Source organism: Crinia signifera, chromosome 3 (genome assembly GCF_055691185.1).
Source record: "Crinia signifera chromosome 3, ASM5569118v1, whole genome shotgun sequence".
Taxonomy (NCBI): Eukaryota; Metazoa; Chordata; class Amphibia; order Anura; family Myobatrachidae; genus Crinia; species Crinia signifera.
This window is the reverse complement of record NC_139219.1, coordinates 220,561,301-220,583,202: the sequence shown is the minus strand read 5'-3', so window position 1 is coordinate 220,583,202 and position 21,902 is coordinate 220,561,301. Positions and strand designations below refer to the sequence as shown.

The 21,902-nt window shown below is 44.9% G+C and overlaps 1 protein-coding gene across 1 annotated transcript in view; it reads right to left on the bottom strand.

The window, feature by feature from the left end:
* The window catches only part of CHRND (cholinergic receptor nicotinic delta subunit), a 35,774-nt gene extending 16,922 nt beyond the window's left edge, over positions 1-18,852 (bottom strand). The window contains exons 1-5 of the mRNA XM_083174973.1: positions 18,813-18,852; positions 13,155-13,303; positions 10,459-10,503; positions 7,614-7,723; positions 5,120-5,275 (exon numbers count right to left, since the gene is read on the bottom strand). Coding sequence (XP_083031099.1) covers positions 5,120-5,275; positions 7,614-7,723; positions 10,459-10,503; positions 13,155-13,303; positions 18,813-18,852 — 500 coding nt within the window. The remainder of the gene's footprint in view (positions 1-5,119; positions 5,276-7,613; positions 7,724-10,458; positions 10,504-13,154; positions 13,304-18,812) is intronic.
* Between the last annotated feature and the right edge of the window lie 3,050 nt (positions 18,853-21,902).

The window sequence follows — 21,902 nt, the reverse complement described above, 5'->3', positions numbered from 1 at the left end:
TCAAAGCGTTCAAAAAACATGGCACAACGGGCTTGGCGGGCAGTAAGGCACTGAGCCTGTTTAAGAAAGGACAGATTTTTGTGGTCTGAATACACAATGATCTTATGCCGTGCCCCCTCCAGAAGGTATCGCCACTCCTCTAACGCAGTTTTGACTGCAAGCAACTCTTGTTCCCCAATGGGGTAATTCTTCTCTGCCGTAAGGAATTTTTTGGAGAGGAAGGCACAAGGGTGTAATTCTTGATCCTCACCTTTTTGTGACAAGATGGCCCCGATTCCTTCCGAGGATGCGTCCACCTCGAGGATGAAGGGCCTGTCGAGGTCTGGTTGGAGGTGGATTGGTGCCGTCATGAATGCTCTTTTTAACTGCTGGAAGGCAGAGGATGCTTCTGGCGACCATCGGCTTGGATCAGCTCCTTTGCAAGTGAGAGCAGTGAGGGGAGCAGCGATAGTAGAGAAGTTCCGGATAAATCGCCGGTAATAGTTTGAGAACCCTAGGAATCTCTGAATTCCTTGAGTGTTGTGGGGGCTGCCCAGTCTTGGATGGCTCTCACCTTCTCTGGGTCCATCTCTATCCCAGTGGCGGAGAGAATGTGACCCAAGAATGGAATGGACGTGACCTCAAAAACGCACTTCTCCAACTTGCAGAACAGTTGATTTTGGCAAAGACGTCGTAGGACCTCGGACACTGTCTGTCTGTGAAGTTGAAGATTTGGAGAGAAGATGAGTATATCGTCTAGATAGACTACGATGGAGTGGTACAGCAAGTCCCGAAAGATATCATTCACTAACTGTTGGAAGACGGCGGGGGCGTTACAAAGGCCGAAGGGCATCACCAGGTATTCATAGTGACCGTCGCGCGTATTAAAAGCCGTCTTCCACTCGTCACCTGGACGGATCCGGATCAAATTGTAGGCCCCTTGCAGGTCCAATTTGGTAAAGATTGCCGCCCCTCTGATCTTGTCGAATAATTCTGCGATGAGGGGTAAGGGATATCGGTTTTTAATGGTGATGTCGTTCAGGCCCCTATAGTCGATACATGGCCGAAGACCGCCATCCTTCTTTTTCACAAAGAAAAACCCGGCCCCGGCCGGAGAAGTAGATGGTCGAATGAAACCTTGGTTTAAGTTTTCTTGAATGTACGAGGACATGGCCTCAGTCTCGGGTAGCGACAGGGGATAGATGCGGCCACGAGGAGGGAATTTCCCGGCCACCAGTTCTATCTGGCAGTCCCAAGGGCAGTGAGGAGGCAGGGTGTCGGCACCTCCTTTACTGAAGACATCTGTAAATGAACGATATGGTGTGGTTATAGACAAGGGTGGAGCTGAAGAGGATGAAGGACAGTTACCCTCACGTTGTGGATGGGTCTGGTAGACCGGAAGGATCTGAGGAATGCAAGTAGACTGGCAATCTGTTCCCCAGGCCTTGACCTCCATAGTGGTCCAATCGATGTGTGGGTTATGTTTGGAGAGCCAGGGAAGGCCCAGGACCATTTGGTGTGAGGACTGTGGAAGAATGAAGAATTCGAGGGTCTCTTGATGTAGAGCTCCTATGAGCAGTGTCACCGGGGTGGTTTGATGGGTGATTTGTCCACTACGAATTCGACTCCCATCCACTGCAGTGAGAACCAGCGAGTGATCCAGGGGTTGCACGGGCAGGACATGTTGGGTGACAAAAGAAGAAGAAAGGAAGTTTCCCGCTGCTCCAGAGTCCAATAGGGCCTGAACTCTTTTTCTCCCTTGGGGACACACAAGAGTAACTGGAATGGTGGAATCAGAAGAAGAGGGAGATGGAAGCAAGACTCCTAATCGGACCTCCCTCGGGAAGATTAGGAGTGGTCGTTTCCCGGCCGCAGCGGGCAGGAAGCCAATAAGTGAGCTGAGGAGCCACAGTACATGCACAGATTCTCTCGCCGTCTTCGGGACTTCTCTTCGAGGGAAAGGCGGGAGCGGTTGATTTGCATGGGCTCATCTGTTGACACTGCAGGAGGCGGGGTTGGTTTGGAAGCTGGTGCGACATTGGAAGGGAATCGAGGGCGAAGGCGATCAGAGCGATTCCTCTCAAGTTGGCGTTCTTGGAGTCGCAGATCGACCTTGTTACATAATGAAATTAGTTCAGCCAGGGTGGAAGGAGAATCACGAGTTGCTAACTCGTCCTTGATGCGACCGGCTAGGCCGTTCCAGAAGGCAGAAACGAGAGCCTCTTTGTTCCATCTAAGTTCGGAAGCCAGGGTTTGGAATCGTACGACATATTGTCCCACCGGGCGACTGCCCTGACGAATCCTTAGGATCTCCGTGGCTGCGGAGGAAACTCTGCCAGGCTCATCGAAGATGCGACGGAAAGAGGCCACAAACTCTTCATAGTTGTTGAGGATGGGATCCGCACGCTCCCAAAGGGGGGACACCCACTCCAGGGCTGGACCCGCCAGTAGGGACACAATGTAAGCCACCCGAGTTTTGGGCGAGGGGAAATTGGAAGGCTGGAGGGTAAAATGAACGTCACATTGATTCAGGAATCCTCGACACCCCCTCGGGGACCCGTCATATTTACTGGGGGTTGACAGCTGTAGATGGTGAGGAGCAGCTGGCCCAGGGGGAGCAGCAGAGGCTGAAGCTCCGGAGGTTGGTGCTGCCGAAACTGAGGGAGCCGCCTGAGGTGGTGACAAGGTCTGGAGAAATTGAGCCACTTGACGCTGGGTAGCCTCTACTTGTTTCAAGCGAGCCATGATGCCTTGAAGAACATCCGTCATGGAGGCCTGTGCTTCACCCGATTCCATCGGGTCAGTGCAAACTGTCACGGCTAAAGGGCTGGATGGAGTCGTGTGGTGCACAGAAGCCGGAGACGGACCAGGAGGAGTAGGATTGAAACGTGCAGGTTTAATAACATATTTCATAAATGATAAACTCCACTTAAATACTTCTTTAAGTGACAGTTGGGATAAATTAAATAGAGTCCAGCACAATACTAATAACGGGCAGGTAAATCTGGAAACGTATACTTGGTGAGCCAGAGTACATAGAGGAAGATCCGGAAAGAGGTTGATTTGATGACAGAAGAAATGGATCCGGACGACTGAAAGATGATGGAATGAATGAGTTGTATGAAGGAGGGCAGCGGAATGCTGTGCAGGGTAATTCTGGGACACAAGCAGGGACAAGCACTAGGTAGGACTTGCAGCATTGGTGTCAGGAGAAAAACTTCCTAGTATAAAGATGCAGGGAGCAAGGCACCAGAGTCAGGAGAAAACTAGCCAGGATCCGGGAATCAGCTAGGAGTTGTGAATGACTCCAAAGACTCATTGCACTGACACTGAACAGCCTAGGCAGATCCCCTATATCCCCAGGGGGCGCCTGCCATTGGCTGTCAGTGCAGGATGAGGAGGGAACCTCCACTCTGGGCCAATCCGCCTCCTGCCCTCAACCAAGATGGCGACGCCGGCCTCCCGGCGCCGCTATCTGCAAGGACGCCGCTACCCGACGCTCCCCTGCTGCCATCCCAGTAGCGCACGCAGGGGGGGTTTCTGAGTACCCAGAAACCCCCCAAGGAGTCTAAGGCTGAAAGCTGAGGGTCCCCTCTTTCCATGGGTACAAGAATTTTTAAAATCGGCCCTTGGGAACCGGAGATATCTGACTTCAAAGCAGTGGTCCCCATCCAAGTTGTTAATTGCTATTCCCAGTCAGATATTTTAGGTTCTGTCTGACTTGGAGTTTTGCTGAGGGTATATTCCAAAAGCTGGGACTCTCCCCCTTTGAAGGACACTAGGAGCTTGTCTTTACTGTTCCCAGAACCAGAGATATCAGCCTTCCAGCAGCTGGTTACTGCTCCAGCTCCACACACCTGGTATGTAGTTTTATATACTTGTTGGCAGATTGCTCTGCCTCCTGAACTCTGATCCCCTAGTACCCAATAGCATTTGCTAGGTGGGATTCTCTAGTTTTATTTCCATTAAAATCTAAGAAATCTATTTCTGGGAACAGGAGATATCTGCAGTCAAGCAAGCTGTCCTCCCACCAGAAAATTATGAATAATAAGCCCACTCCACTATACACCCCTCCTCTGCATATTAAACATCCTCTACCACCCTGGAAGTTATGTATCAGGGCCCTTCATTCAGCCCAATGCCCCATTCTCCCACCCCATCTCCCACCATCTGTACAGTAAAGGGGTAAATAGTGGAAATTACTGATCCAGGCCCTACATGCTGAGCGGTTGATATAATACCCCCTACCACCCGCGGGACATCAAAGATTCCCCCACCCCTACCACTGGAGGATCGGTAGGGGCCCCAATACATTGCTATGCCCTGGGGTCTACACTCCTGTTATATATATATATATATATATATATATATATATGTGTGTGTGTGTGTGTGTGTGTATAATTATTATTATTATTTTTATAAATTTGGTCTATCTATAATACTTTCACTGACCCGGCATATACTAGGTCACCTAAGTGTCCATCTCTATGCTTTGCTCCGCCCCTCTGGAAACCCCCTTCTGAAAATCCTGAGTTTGCCCCTGCATCCCTACCCAGAGCTGCCGCCATCTGCAGACCGGAGCCTGCACACGCTAGCCGGTGGCGGGCGCGGACGGGTGAGTACTGTACCCGCCGCGCTCCGTCGCGGCTACGTGTGACACAAGCTTTGTTTAAAAAAGTAAGTAAGGGGCTGATTGGATGGACGTTTATCTCTCTTTGGGGGTTATTCTAGTCCATTCTTTCTGACAAAATCCTTCTTAGATGGACAAAACCATGTGCACTGCGGGTGGGGCAGATGTAACTTGTGCAGAGAGAATTAGATTTGGGTGGGGTTTTTCTTCAAAGTGAGATCTATATTGAAGTGTAAAATCATGCAGTCAGTATTTTCCCTGCACAGAAAAAAAATAACTCACCCAAATCTAATTCTCTCTGCACATGTTACATCTGCCCCCCTGCAGTGCACATGGTTTTGTCCATCTAAGAAGGATTTTGTCAGAAAGAATGAACTAGAATATACCCCTTTATCACCCTTGCATTTATCTTAAGGCTTAATACATCTGCCCCATTTTAAGGGGAGGACAGTTTTAAAGATGTAAATATGTTTTTGACAGTTGGCATTACTGTAAAAGTAAAATACTTACCTGAATTTCAGAGAGCAGTTCTGCCAGTCAAAGGGAAAGTAATTGACATTGATTGAGCAAGGAGTTTGGAAAATGGCTGGAGGCAGCCAGTAGATAAAGCCATTGGCTGATATGAGGACATTGCAGTAATATGCCACTTCGAAGTTGCCATTATTGCTAGAAAACAAGAATTGTGATAACTGTAAGACATTATGTACAAAACAGGATACTAATTATATTTGTTTACTGCCACTGGTTGAAATTGTACAGTATTAAATTAGTTTTCTTTTTTTCTACTTTTATAAATACAGTAAGAAACTGGGGCCGATACACTGATCACCAGGGCCACCGAGAGCTGAGCGGAACTTGGGTACTGGGAATCTGTGGCCAAATCGGGCACCTCCAACCAATCCGGGACCAGGGTAATCCTCATGGCAGCCCTACATAAAAGGCTCTTGATTATTTTCAGCCCCAGGTCCATGTGGTCTTTCATCCAGCCTTGGTGTGATGGTGCTGGCAAACTGTGCTGGCCTCCTGCATGTACTGTATGTTTCCTTTGATTGCATGAAATAAATGTATGGACTATTAACGTTATGGTATTTTAGATCTGCAATGTCTAGATCTACAGTCATAAGGTTGACCAGTATAGGTCAATGGTCAAAATGTCGAAAGGGTCAAAAGGTTGACAGGCTCAAAAGGTCAACAGACAAAAAGTCGATGGGGTCAAAGGTCGACAGTCAAAAGTTCAATAGGGTCAAAAGGTTGACATGAAAAAGGTGAGGTCGACAATAGTTTTCATACGTTTTTTGTGTCTATGTCGACATAGGTCGGTATGGACCCCGTCTAAGTGTACCGCGTCCCCTCGCATGGCTCACTATGCTCACCATGCTTCGCACCCGGTGCCTCGCTGCTCTCGGCATACTATTCTATTCTCCCTCCACATCATAGTGGATAGCAGGGCATGAAATACCGCCTCTCGGCACATGTCGGCTCCATTGTTTAAAAAAAAATATCTCATGTTGACATTTTTATGCCGACCTTTTGACCCTGTCAACCTTTTGACCCTGTCGACCAATAGTGGTTGACCTTATGACTGTCAACTTAAAGACAACTATCATGAGTCCGTATACCCTATTAACACACCTGTGTCTTCGACAGACCAGACTTCACACAACCTACTCCACCTACTTTATATGCTCTCTGAAGTCTCTTTGTCCTCTGTGCATGCATCCAGCAAGAACTGAGCATTTGTTCCTACAGTTAATGCTGTCTGATAGAGATCAGAACAGCATGGATATCCATGCAGGTCTGATAGGCATTCCTGGGCAATGACAGGGGGGCTCAAGTCAGTTGGTGCAAGCATTTTGGAGGGGTGCTGGCCGCTGACACCAGCAGCCATGTGCCACAACCACAAGGTTGCTTAGAAGTCTGATGATGTAGCCAATGTCCACTTGAGGTACACTTGGATTACAGCTGCAATTGGTGGGTATCTCAATAAACAGCACATACTGTAGGCTGCATCATTAGCAAACATCACAGCTGCTGCTGGTCAGCATCCACCTCCGGATCAGAAACTTTGGGCCAAATGTAATAGGGTGAGAGTTTCAGAAAGGGAGAGATTTTGGGAGAGTTTTCCCATGTTTTTTAAAGCAGCAATCAATTACACTGCAAAATCAGGTTGATTTTGGCCATGTAATTGATTGCTGCTTTAAAAAACATGGGAAAACTCTCCCAAAATCTCTCACTTTCTGAAACTCTCACCCTATTACATTTGGCCCTTTGTTTTATACTAGGAAAGCTATTGACTGCATGTGGAAAAAGTTTATTGTGTGTATTAAATTTCAATGGCTTGGTCTGCTTATGTCCTTCTCAAGTTCTGCACAGCAACTTACAGTAAGCTGAACTCCGTTGACCTCAGAAATATGATAAAAGTAGGAAGTAGAGACTGAGTAGTAATCAAGGCTGCAGCTGAAGAGAAGATCTCTGCTTTGAATGCTACACACAAATTCCATTCATATATACAGGCAGATCATATGTTGAGTAAAAGTAAGTACAGGTTGAGTATCCCTTATCCGAAATGCTCAGGACCACAAGTATTTTGGATAAGGGATTTTTGTGGATTTCAGATTTTTTTTCATTCTTACCTGATCCCCTGGTGGTGCCATGATGGTCTCCCAAGATCCACGGTGTCCCCTGGCGTCAACAGCGGCAGCGGAATCTTCTTCAGCGGCATCTCCTGTCCCAAGGATGCATTGCTCAAACGCGCAATGCATCCTTGGGACCAAGGATACTGCTGAAAAGGATTCCGATGGCCCTATGGACATCAGGGGATGAGGTAAGTAGGAAAAAAGGGGAAGGGGGGGGGACAAAACAAAAAAATCCCGAAGTATTCTGAAAAACCACTGTTTTGGTTTTTGAAATATACGGAATATTTTGTTTTTTGAAATATACGGATAAGGGGGACAACCTGTACTAGTCAATAATTGTAATGCTTTTTGCTGATAACCACTCTCACTTGTTCTCCAGGATTAATTTTGGCTGCCACACCATGTCTGGATGAACTCTGAGTATATCAATGTCATAGAACTCCGTCATATTCCATGAAAGTCTTGTGTCAAACCATCCCTGTAAAGAGAATGTGCAGGTGAGACACAGGGACACAGGGAGAAATATACTAACATCAAATGGCTACTAATGACCGTATACATAACCATATACGGCCAAGTTGTATTTTCTGAATTTACAAAGGCCATTATACGGCTATTCGTATTTGTACTGTATATTCATTCATATTTCGAAAATGGTGAATTCAAATTTACTACCATGCCATATGTAAAATACGGCCAATAATAGTCCTGAAAATACGCCTAGAAAATACTCATTTTCCAGGCATATTTGGCTGAAGCTTGCATGGTTCAGAGAGATCCGTGCAGGCTTCTAAGTGTAAAAAAATAATAAATCAATTTAAAAAACAATGTGCCATCCTCCACTCGACAATAACCATCCCCATGCTCATTGAGCTGGTCCAGTGACTTGGAGAACCACAAGTCCCAGCATGCTGGGCATTAAAGTGCCCACTGGCACTTGTAGTTGTACAAGATAACTAATAGTAAAATAACACACACACACACACACCTTAGAAAAGGCCTGTCCTCTTAAGTCCTGTCCTCTTCTCCATGTAGAATACATAGGGTACCTGTCCCGTACCACCTGACTGAGGAGCCACAAGTATATTTACACTTATGGCTCCTCCTCATGGAATGAGGGATTCCGCGGTGACGCCATTCACCGGGTCCACCAACAGCCAATCAACTCCGCAGCTGATTGGCTGTGCGCCGCTCCATAGACACCCATGTTAAAAATTGACATGGGCTTCTGTGGGTGGTTCCCATCATAGACGCCCATGTTAAAAATTTCAGTCCGGTGGTACAGGACAGGGTTCGTTTATTTTTACACCTACTTTGGAACAAAGTGGACACAATCTTCACCACAGGAAATGATGAGTATAATTCTTTCACAGGTACAGTGCCCTATGGATTCTATATGAGGAGGACAGGCCTACTGTCGAACCTATAGGTAAGTATTGTGACAAGGATCACAAACAAAGATTGAAGACGTTGTTGTTTATTTTGAACATCAGGTTACAGCGTAGCAGGTTAAATCCATAAGCAGTTGGTATTACAGGCAGTAGCATACATGTACTCTCAGCCTAGCCAATGCTGGAAAGGACCCTACAATAACCCCCACACACACCCAGCCTATCCCTTGGGCAGCTACTCCACCATCAAGAGCAAGGTGACTCTGCCCTGGAAACCCTTATACAGGAAATCTCAAGCTGATTACACACTTGGTATTCTGCTACTGCTTCCAAAGCCTTGTCTGAATTCTCCACATAGGGGAGATGCTCTCTATGCCACACTCCGCCTCCATTAGCTTCAACCACCCTGGTAAAGCAACACAATTTTTAGGCAAGCTCTCTACCTTGCCCACCTCTATTTTGACATCCGCCCAGGTACACAGCCCTCCACCATTTTCCAGAGGTCACCCACCTCACCTTCTTCCTCCTCCACTACCTTCACCATAGGGTTGGTTGGAGGATCAGGACCTACAACCTCCTGGAAAGGGCATTGGCATTGAGGAACTGTTTACCCGGATGATGCCTTACTTGAAACTTAAATGGCTGCAAGGCCAAAAAACAACGGGTTACATGAACATTCACCTCTTTGTTTGTATGCATCCATTGTAAGGGTCTGTGACCAACAAAAACTCTCATCCCAGTAACTAATACCTCAAGGACTCAATTGACCACTCAATGGCTAAGCTCTCCCGCTCTACAGTTGAGTACTTGTACTCTCTGGGCAATAAATAATGGCTAAGGTAAAGGATGGGCTTCTCATCTCCATCTAATTATTGGGAAAGGATTGCTCCCAATCCTTTCCCAGAGGCATCTGTTTGTAACACCAATTGTTTTCTAAAGTCAGGAGCTTGCAAGACAGACTCAGTACACAAAGCTCATCTTAAATCCTGCCAAGCAGTTTCCACTGGTCTAGACCTCGTTATCTTATCTGGGGGACTGGTTTTTAAGATATTCGGTCAGTGGAGCCGCTCTAGTTGCGAAATCTCGATTAAACCTACGATACTATCTCACCAGACCAAGAAATGTCCTTACATTTAGGTTTAGACCAGGTGAGGACTGCTTCTACCTTACTAGGCTGAGGTTTAACCTGTCCACTGCCCACAATGTAGCCCAAATATTTGGCTTCTACCATACCAATGGCATATTTCCCAGGTTTGGCGGTAAACACGTGTGCCCGTAGAGACTGTAAAATGGCTTCCACCTTTGGTAGGTGTGATTCCCAGTCAGAGCTGAAAATAACAATGTCATAAAAAATTTGCAGCTACATATTCCCTGTGGTGCTGCAGCAACTTATTCATAGCTCTCTGGAAGGTTGCTGGGGCACCATGTAGGGAAAAATCATTTGATGGTCGCCAACCAACGAAAACTTTTCCCCCGTTCGCAAATAAAAATCAGTATAAACTGCGCCCCATGCAGGTTTCAACCAGCTTGCATTCGCATGGGGACGCCTAACATTTTTTCTGGGCGCACCCACCATTTTTGTGGGCATGTCCAGGAAACGCTGCACCAGCCCCCTGTCCTCCCCCTGCCCGTCCCCTCTAGTCGTCGGAGGTGTTGCACTGTGGCCCTGCACATGCGTATATATATGCTTATATGCATGCGCAGAGCTGCACAATCGTTCCCCGGAGCAAATATGCCACTAATGAATCAAACCCTCGTGTGTGTTGTTATGAACATTTCAGTCTCTGAAGTACAATATTCCGAATATTAATAAGTGACTTACTTGCTCAACCCAGACATTTGTAGTCAGAGTTTCATCTGCTTCTTTCTGCAATATAAATTGAATACAATAATAATAATACTACAAATAATTATAATAATAATAATAATAATAATAATAATAATAAATGAAGCGATGCAGACAAAAAAAATCAATGATTTGTAATTAGAAATCAATGTTTTTTCATAATTTTTTTTGATCGTCTTATCTTGGGAAAGTATTTTGATATAAGATTAGAGGGTCAATCCTATCAGGTACATCACACAGGGCCATGGCCATTATTTATTTTATTTTTTTGGGGGGGGGGGGGGGTGGCCTATGCCCATTTAGAAATAAAATTATTGCTGGCAGAGATAAGACTGCTGGTGTCGCTATTGACAGGAAAGTAGGGATGGCAAGAAGGCACTATCTAGGCCCATCCAACATGCCTCCTCTCTCTTCCATGGTCCATGCATGTGTGTGTATACATCCACTGACCTAGCTCTACCAATTCCCAGTAGCATCTGTGGGGTTCCAGATGGCCAGGGTCTCAAGTGCAATGGTTCCACTCTTGCCAGTAAGCATAGGCGAATCTAGAATTATGGCAATGGGTGGTCCCAAATACAAATAAACAAGAAGGGCAGACCTTTGTGCGGCGAAGCCACGTGACAAAAAGGGGGCATGGCCTCATGGGAAGGAGGCGTGGCATCAAATAAAGGAGAGTATTATTACACTTTAGACCACACACCATAATGCCCATTACACATTTTAGCAAACTCCGTAATGCCCATTACACATAAAGCCACACACCGTAATGCCCATTACATACTATATAACAAACCGTAATGCCCATTATATACTATATAACAAACCGTAATGCCCATTACATATTTGACACATAAGTGCCGCTTACCTACGTGCTCATTGCTAGCGGGTTTTTGCTTGATGCCAGGGGCTTCATGCTCGATGCCAAGGGGGCTTCATGCTTATTGCCTTTGAGGAATACATGCTTGTTGCCAAGAGGGAGTTAAATGCTCATTGCAAAGGGGGAGTGAAATAGCTCTTTGCCAAGGGGGGAGGGGAATTTCTCGTTGCCAAGGGTGGAGGTAATTGCTCATTGTCAAGGGGGAGAGGGAATAGTCTAAGGGAATTGCTCATTGCCAAGGGGGATGTCTCATGCCGCTGGACGCACTTAATTGAAAGAAATGACAGCCGGGCAGAGAGATCTGTGCGCTGTACCAGCTGTAGTCTAAGTAGAAGCATCAATATTTTCAGTTCTCCCACTGGGGTCTGGCAGCCAATCAGGAGTGGCTACCAATACCACCAATGCCGCTCCTGATTGGCTGCCTGTGGTCCAGAGGGAGAATTGAAAATATTGATGCCACTGCTTTGACTACAACCAGGCAGCGCACAGTGCTCTCTGCCTGGCTGTAATTTCTTTCAATTAGGTGCGTCCAGCGGCATGAGACATCCCCCTTGGCAATGAGCAATTCCCTTAGACCAAGGCTTGACAGATTTTTTTTCAAACTAGGAGCCAGGATGAAAGTTTAGGACCCAGACAAACTAAAAATAGGGACAAAGTGCACCGAAGGCGCACACCAAAATTTTAAACCATAATGCACACATGTCACACCCATGCCTCTGCCTTGGGTCAAGCCAATCCTCTGTGCCTCCCATAGATATTTCCACTGTTTCCCTGTGCATGAGTTATCGATACCTGAAACCACCTTGCTTCTGGTTCCCTGCACCTTCCACTGGCTCACCCAGGTCATTACCAGGAATACAGCAAGATCGATCTATGACAGTCCTGCTACTTCTTATGGAAAAAAGGTCCAGGCTTGTTAGAGTTTTCTAACAGGCATAACCTCTTTCGAGGTTTGGTTGCATCCCCATACACCAAGCACTGTAATATGATATATTGTGGAGCTTAGACCCGATGAGTAACTCCATATTTAAATGATGTCACCCAAATAATCATATGGACTTCTTTTCATGTCCTGCAAGGATTCCCCACCAGTACCCACTGTGGTGCTGCCTTTTGCCCATTTCTAGGTACATACTGGTGCTATTAATGTCAGTATGTATCTGATAGGAGGGAGAATGTATTGCAATGCAGAAGCAATGCTTAGTACATATTACATATAAAGAGAAATATATCAAACTTTGTAAAGCATGGTCAATAGGAGAAGTACCACAACCAGTATGTTTATATCTGTAATTTTATAGAATGTACTTGATAAATGATATGTAAACCTCGGGAGTACAGATAGCTAGAAGCTGATTGGATACTATGGACACATTATCCACTGCTTCAAAGGTTTGATACACCCCCCCCCCCCCCCCCCCGAATTACTAATCATATACTTTTATTTTAAATAGAAGCTTAGGCCATGACCCCCAGTACCCATCCCTGGACCTATTTTATATGGCCTGATTACAATTTTTAAATGTATGAGTAAAGTGCTTTTATTATATTATCGTGGGATTGAGAATCTTATTAGCACAATTATAGGCTCTTTGTACTTCTCTAATTTGTTTAAAAAGCACTGATATGTTACTTAGAATAACACATTGAGGGGTTCACAATACACATTATGAAAAGATTAGCAATATTTTTTCCCTATGCTGTAGCCCTTTTAAATGTGTCACGTGTATGCAATGCCAAAGCTTTAGTGAACTCTCTACATTAATAACAATATATTACAGAATGGTAGACTTACAAGAGAGATAAGATTGGAGAGGGTCAATGACAAATACACATCCACCGTATCATCTGCATGTTCAACTGGGCGTAGATCCTTCCTGTAGCCTTTCTCCTCAAACAGATATCTGAGCAGATGTTCTTCTTCACTCTCTGAACTGGAAGCAACTGGAAAATGTAAAAATGTTCAGGAACTTGTTTATGTGAAACACTTCTGTACACTAAGTAGTACACCAAGCAAATTCCATAGTGAACCACACATCCCAAGACCGTATGCCCATCAAAGTAAAGGCCCCCATACACTATGTGATTTGGGCCCGATTTCACCCGATTCCTGCCGATCGTGCAGAGAAGTCAGGAGAAATTAGCCCAACTCGCATGTGTATGACATCCAATCTGATGCGTAGTCCCGTGCCCTTTGGATTAGAGTCAGGGGTCGGATGAGCTGCACATAAGATAAGTAATATGTGCAGTCGTCGATGCAGTATGTGCTCTATATTTACACCATTCAAGAAGGCATATGGCACAGTATAGCGGAAATATTTTGCAGTTACTGGTACATTTCTGGCTGACCATACCAATACAAGCATACTAGTGCCTCCTCCCAGAAAGTGGCATCCTCCCAAGGCACGTGAATAATGGAAAGATCACCACTGCACATCCCTGGAAGAGTAGGACAATCTCTTACATTCTGTCTGCACCCTAGTGAAGAAGGCAGGATGGAGAGATAATCACCTCCATTCATGGGCCAGTGCTGAGAGGGTGGGGCTAAAGTGACATGATCCCCATTATTTTAGCCCCACCCCTCATACGGACCAGCAAATCACAACATTTTCTGGAAGTGGGGGTAGGACTTTACGATGTCAGAGTCCGCCCCCCCCCCCCCCCCTGGAGCCAGGGCCAGTGCTAGGGTGTTCGGCGCCCCCCTGAAAACTATAAAATTGCGCCTTTCTATAAAAAGGGTGTATAATGTAAGTAGCAGTAGTATTTTTAATACACATAGTGGGACATTTACTAAGATGTGTATTCTACTTCACATCCGATGTTGCTATGGCAACCAATCAGATCCTCACTACTATCTTCTATAAGGTGCTAAATGAATAAGAATTAGATTCTGATTGGTTGCCCATAGCAACATCACATGTGAAGTAGAATACACATCTTAGTAAATTTCCGCCATAATGTGCCCAGTAGCAGCAGTGCTGTAACAAAACATTTTGGTGCCCTGAATAAGAAAAGCAATTGGTGCCAAACACACACACTAAAAACGGGTATAGTGTGCGTGGAAGGCGCACGCCAAAAAATGTAGATCTCGGCTTTGTGGGTAAGGGGCGTTGCCATATAATAGTGCCAATTCACATTACATAAATAAATAAATTACATCACACAGTAGTGTGTGTTTTTCACATTTTACCACACAGTAATACCAGCTAGAGCTCCTTAGGCACACTGCTTCAGGTAGAGCCACTTATACACACTGCACCAGGTACAGCCCCTTAGATACACTGCGCCAGGTAGAGTCCCTCTTAAACACACTGCACCAGGATTCCAGAAATAAAGCAGTCCGTATTTACCCTGCACAGAAACAAAATAACTCACCCAAATCTAATTCTCTCTGCACATTTTACATCTGCCCCCCCTGCAGTGCACATGGTTTTGTCCATCTAAGAAGGATTTTGTCAGAAAGAGTGAACTAGAATAATGCCCTTAGCTACATGCTCATTGCCAGGAGTTTCATGCTCCTTGCCAGGGGGTTACATGCTCCTTTCCACGGGGAGGGGGGGGGAGTTACATGCTTTTTTGCCACAGGGATTACATGCTCCTTGCCATGGGTAGTAACATCATCGTTGACCAGGGGTGATTACGTGTTGGCTGCCCAGGTGGGATAACATGCTCGTTACCCGCTGATGCAAGTGCTCATCGTGCCAGTGCTTTCGGAAATGCAGAGTGGTGAGTGTGCCTCTCCAGCCTGGCGCCTCCCTTTACTGCATCCTCTGCGGAGCGGGTAGCACCAGCGCTGCTTGGAGCAGATGCAAAAACTGCACATGAGTGTTCACCTTCCCTGCTCTCTCTGCTATCTCTTCTTGGATGTCAGAGCGTTTTCTTAAGCTTAACATGTCTAAGACTGAGCTTATCATCTTCCCACCCTCCCGCATAGCCTCATCTACACAGTTTCACTATCTATTGATGGAACAACTATCTACTCTAAAATCCAAGTAAACAGCCTTGGCATTATTCTTGATTCCTCCCTGTGAAATTCGCAGCTTTGCCCTTGTGTCCACCTCCCCTCTCTTACCAGCCCTACACTGGCTCCCCTTGCCCTTCAGAATACAATTTGAGCTCCTTACACTCACTTTCAAAGCCATCACCTAGTCCTCTCCCTCCTACATATCTGACCTTGTCTCTCTTTTTTACACTTCCACCTGCCCTCTTCTCTCCACAAATGCATGCCGCCTCTCCTACCAACTGGTTATTTCCTACCTCCAAGATTTTAGTCGTTGTAATCCTTATCTCTGGAATTCTCTACCCAACCCTATAAGACTCCACACCCCCAAAAAAACTTTAAACAGGCTCTCAAGTTCCATTTGCTCATAAAATCCAGCCATCTCTTATCCTAATCATCTGTTTATGCTCACTTCTACTCCTTCTGTGTCACTCCTGTCTGTCTGCGACTCTCCATTAGAATGTAAGTTCTCACAAGCAGGGCCCTCTCTCCTCATGTGCTTTTTCCTCTCTTAGAATATTCAGTACTTGGGTTTTTGTTTCCTAGCACAGCGTCCATCGCATCGCAGACCATAAGGCATATGATGGTATGCGATGCGATGTTACGCGATGGCAGCCAATGTTATACAATTTTAAATTGTATACCATCGCATTGTATGCCATTGTATAAGCACCCTAATGGGTGTTTTCAATGTTAAATGTGCCCCCTATAATATAATTAATTTTATAAGCACCGTAATGGGTGCTTACTATGTTAAATGCACCCCCAACGCCACCCCCACTATCAACGCCAACCCAAAGCGTGGCGATCTCAGCGAGCCCGCGAGGGGCGGCGGTACACGTCCTCCGACCTTTTCATACCCCCACTATCCACGTCGGCGTGGACTTGACTTTATATAGTGTTTTCCTTAGATTATGGATCACAACAGATAGGGTATCTGTTGTGATCCATAATCTAAGGAAAACACTTCTGATACAAGATTCGATTTCAAGAAAAAGTTTGATTTGTTTTAAATCTTTTAAATACATGTTTTATATATTTAAATGTTTAAATTTAAATGTTTATGTTGATTATGGTCCTATGAAGTAAAGGAAAGAAGGGAATTACCCAGTAAATTGTGTATGGGTGCTATATAACATTATCGTTTTGTATATAGATAAAAGCCTACTTTTTCAGAACATTTTTTATGCTGAAAAAGCTCCCCTCGGCTTATACTCGAGTGAGGGTCCCGCTTGAGTCAATAAGTTTTCCCAGTTTTTTTGTTGTAAAATTAGGTGCCTCGGCTTATATTCGGGTCGACTTATACTTGAGTATATACGGTATTTTATATATATATATAGATATATATATAGATATATATATGTATATAAACAGGTAGACAGGAACGGCGGCACTCTCCAGACTTGTTCAAGATTAAAAAGCCTTTATTTAATCCTACGGCGTTTCGGGTTTCCCCGTTCTCAAGGACATACAATTGGCAAATGAACACACACACTTATAAAACAACAATTCCCTCCCCCAATTCCCCCGATAAACGTGAACTCGATATTGTTTTGCATGAGGCAGTCACCAACGGTGACATATGCAACGAACTGGGTAGAGCATTGATGGTGGAGTACCCGGTGGTTCCCTTGTTCTACACCATTCCAAAGGTACACAAGAGCAGGGAACGCCCACCTGGCCGGCCCATAATCTAGGCCTGTGGGTCCTTATTCCACCCTGCAGCAGCATATTTAGATAGTGTGTTAAACCCTTATGTACAAAAAATGCCAAGTTATTTAAGGGACACCACTGATCTGTTGCAGAAATTAGATGGACTACATAGTGGTACAGATTTGTCTCAGTTCACTTGTATTTGTACAGCTGATGTAACCAGCCTCTACACCTGCATCCCCCATGATGCAGGTGTGGAGGCTGTTGGTAATTTCATAGGGGACTTGCATGATTATGATGGTCCTCCAGTGACATTGTTGTTGAAGCTGCTGAGTCTCATCTTGACAAAAAATTATTTTGTATTTGATGGGAAGTTTTTCCTGCAAATATCGGGGTGTGCTATGGGGTCCCCAGTGGCCCCTGTGTATGCAAATATATTCATGCACCAGGTAGAACAACGTCTATTTTACCAGCAGGGATCTTTAAATGCCGAGATCATCCTTTACCATCGTTATATCGATGATCTCCTGTTACTATGGCGGGGTGAGTCTCAGCAGCTTGTGGATTTGTTAAATGTACACAATTTATCTTCTGATGTGGTCAAGTTCACTATGCATATGGATGTAAGCGAGGTACAATTCCTTGACGTAAATATCTGTGTCAAGGATGGTCATATACAAACATCCCTTTATAGGAAAATCACTAACCGTAACACCGTACTGCGTAATGAAAGTTTTCACCCAGTACCCACTCTTAGGGGGTTACCATACTCCCAAATGTTGAGAGTGCGGAGAATAACCTCGGATGAGTCGATGGTGGAGTCAGCCCTTGATGATATGGTTAACCGTTTTGTTGAAAGAGGGTACCCATTAACTGATCTTATTAAGACCAAGGCGAAAGTAATGAAATTATCCCGCTCTCAGTTATTACATAGCCAACATCTGCCCAGTGATAACGTTAAGGCACGCATACCATGGGTTAATAGATATAACATCAGGAGCAATAAGAATACATCTTTAGCCAAGAGATTCTGGCCAATCCTGTCCACTGATAAAGATCTACCCCAATTGGGGAATACTACATTAAGGTGCAAAGAAATAAAGTTGCTTAACTTTTTTGATGAGGCAGGAGGGTTGTAATGACCCAACGCGTTTCGTCCTTCTGACTTTATCAAGGGAAAGAACCCTCCTGCCTCATCCAAAAAGTTAAGCAACTTTATTTCTTTGCACCTTGAATTTATTTATACTCTATTTTTAGAAAAAAAAAAGTTTTTAGGATAGGAATTTTCTTAACTATTTGTCTGTTTTTAAATGTTATCCGATTTGTTCAAATAAATGTATTTTAGATTTTACATACACACGTTGACAATTTTTTATCCTTAGTCAATTTTGGTACGTATCGCGGTTCCAGGTCCACATATATCACCAGTGACTTACTTATTTTTCAAAAGTGCAGGCTAGCACTATTAATATATATATTTTCTAAATGAGCATTGGTCGCCGCATCCTTATCCATTGAACACATACTTTCTCTCTAAGTAACTTACCAATACTTTTGCTTTGAAGATTGGCTGACACCCCTTAATTCGAAGGGGGATATTGCCTACTATACCCTGTTTTGGTTGAGGACACACAGGTGGCGCCACACATTAATTGTCTACATATATATATATATATATATATATATATATATATAATCCATACAATGGCGGCACTCAATGCAGTCAATGTTTCGAAGTTTAATACCACTTCTTCATCAGGACAACAACATACACTGTAATGACAGACATTATATACATACCGAGTACAGAAATCCCGGAGTCGTCTGGTCGTGACGTCATCACTACGCAATGGCGTCTATGTCCCTACGTGACCACGCCAACGGGATCAACATGGAGACACTGGTGATCTCATTGGCGTGGTCACGTATGGACGTAGACGGTGTTGCATAGCGATGACGTCACAACCAGACGACACCAGCTGCAGTGCGGGGCGGAGCACATGGGATTTCTGTACTCGGTATGTATATAATGTCTGTCATTACACTGTATGTTGTTGTCCTGATGAAGAAGTGCCATTAAACTTCAAAACGTTGACTGCATAGCCATTTCCTGATCTGAGTTTTCATCGAGTGCCGCCATTGGCAGGTATTCAATGCGGCCGGCGAGGGGGTTAAACAGCTAATGCAGAAAACGAGCTGTTTTTAGCCGCGAGTCTCGCTGCTTCTGGAGCCGCATACGCCAATTCCCCCTCATTCAAAAAACGGGGCGAGGGGGAATTGGCGTATGAGGGGGGTGCGTTGAATACTGACAGGGTGAGTGGTGACAGCGAGCAGGAAGCCCTGCTCGTTGTCGCCGCTCGCCCACGGCATTGAATACACAACATTGTATGGATTGTGTTGGACTCCCTGCTTGGAGTACCTAGGAGGGCACCGGACTCTACTACTATTATGTATGGTGTGCTGCTCTCTGTTGGAATATTTTATATATATGTGTGTGTGTGTGTGTAAATATATATATATATATATGTTAATTTACTCCGAGCAATGGAAACTAACGCTAATAATAATAATAATAGTAATAATGTATGCTATGTACACAAGTATATATGCTATGTAGAGATATACAGTTCTGCATGCCTCCATGCTTTGCATATTTGTACATATGGCCTTTTAAAGAGCACACACCACATCATTCTTTAAAACACATTAAGTAACACATATGTTACACAGGCCCAAAATACACATGATGAAATCTCAGGGAAGAAATTCACATATATACAGCATTGAAAATAGAAGCCAAACAAACACTTTGAGGAGTTACAGATAGGAGCGTATTCTAATTTTCCCTCTGAGCTGAAAATGGGTGTATTAGTACCAATGGTAGAACTGTGGTAGAAAATAAATGTTCAAGCAGAGATAGTAGAGAGATGAAGACGTAACGTACAACACAATCTTACCTGGGCAGCAGAAAACTAAGCTCAGTGTGACAAGGATCCATAACCAGGCCATAGTTCCCAATTCCAGTGCTGTTCCTCAGCAAGTATACAGTAACTTCTGCCACACTGCTGCCCTCCCTCCACCACCATTAAGGAAGAGACTATGGGACAGAAATGTGACCCAGCACAGAGGACAGACAGAGACAGGTGCAGCACACTAGGAAATAAATAACATGCCAAGCATACATTGAAAAAAAAAAAAAGAATCAACGAGGCCTTGTTGGATACAAGGGCAAGTCTCTCATTATAGATAGGGTCATTTCTGCAGAACATCAGATATACATATATATATATATATATATATATATATATACTGTATGTGCTTGGTGGAGTTCTGGGAAGAAAGGATGGACGTTTCTACGTAAAGGATGTTACATATGATTATCAGCACAAATGCCCTAGTGCAGTAAGGACCGGTACATTACTGTACATGTCTTTCTTGGGGTGGACTAAAAATATATGTAATGATGATAATGCTTGTTACGCAATCGAATCCAGGAACATTCCAAGACAAGATGAGGGCAGCTGAATGGGAGTGAGCAATAGATGTACTGCAACACTACAGTGCACAGCACAAACATGTGATACACAGTAGGTGACTGTACAAGAGTTCTTTTACACTCTTTACTGGGGTGTACACACTGAGCGATTTTTTCTAGTGAGTGATTTTGACTTAAGAGATTTTAACTAGATGCACCAGCAATTTTTGACTAAGCGATTTTGTCTATGGGCGATTTTGACTATACTAGAATGAAGCATACTGGTTGGTATTTATTTGCAGATTTCATAGTAAATACCAGCAATTTTGATCAAAACTAGACAGCGATCTAGTCAAAATTTCCTTGCCTGGCAGCTCTTTTTTTACTAAGCGATATTCACTTAAGCGGGGCAATTTTGTCTAACCTTGTCAGTGAGGCTCTGAATTTACTTCACAAATACATACCTAAGTAAGTCTATAAAGATATTGGGGGGGGGGAATCATTTTTTCTTTAGAATGGACCCTCTGCTCCTGAGGTTTCTGAGGAGCTGCCTGATGCAGGGGCTGTCATACCCAGTGGCCCCCCGCTCCTCCCTGTCACCTGGCTGGATTCACTGCTCTGCGGAAGTTGCATGACATCCGCATGTGAGCATACAAGGAGCATGTAACCCCTAGCAACGAGCACGTAACCACATGTGAACCCTGGCATTGAGCATGTAAACGCGTTACCCATAGTAATGAGCATGTAACACTGGCAATGAGCATGGAACCACTTGTAACCCCTGACAATGAGAATATAACCCTTGGCAGTGTGCAACAAATCCTTGGCAATAAGGATTTAGGTAAAAATGATAATGTTGGAAGGGGGGTGCCAAAGAGATTTTTGGCTTGTGGGAGTGTCCCCCGCCGCCCCACGCACCCCCCGCCGATCCGCGACACCCCCCCTCACCTATGTCCGGGCAGCCTCCTGCTGTGCTGCCCGGACCAGTGATCTCCTTCTCCCTGCACAGCTTCCGGGTGCAGGGAGGAAGAAACGGAGCCCTCACACAGCAGGGTAAGGGTTCAGAGTCCAGATTAAACCCACGCAAGCAGGGGGAGAATATACAAACCCTGCACAGTTAGGGTCATGGTGAGAATTGAACCCATGACCTCAGTGCTGTGAGGCTGTAATGCTAACCATTACACCGTCACCTAAACATTTTTTCCTAAGTGGCTGATTGTACATGTGGCATATTTGTACACTCCTATCTACATACACATTTGGAATGTCCTGTTCCTAAAAAGGTTTTTCATCTCCTATACATACTTCCCAACTGTCCTGTTTCCCGGTATTTGGGGACGTACAGTGTTCTTCGGCGGGGGGGGGGGGGGGGGGGGGGGCAGTTGGGAGTCCTCGGGCGTTCCCTTATCCCCCAC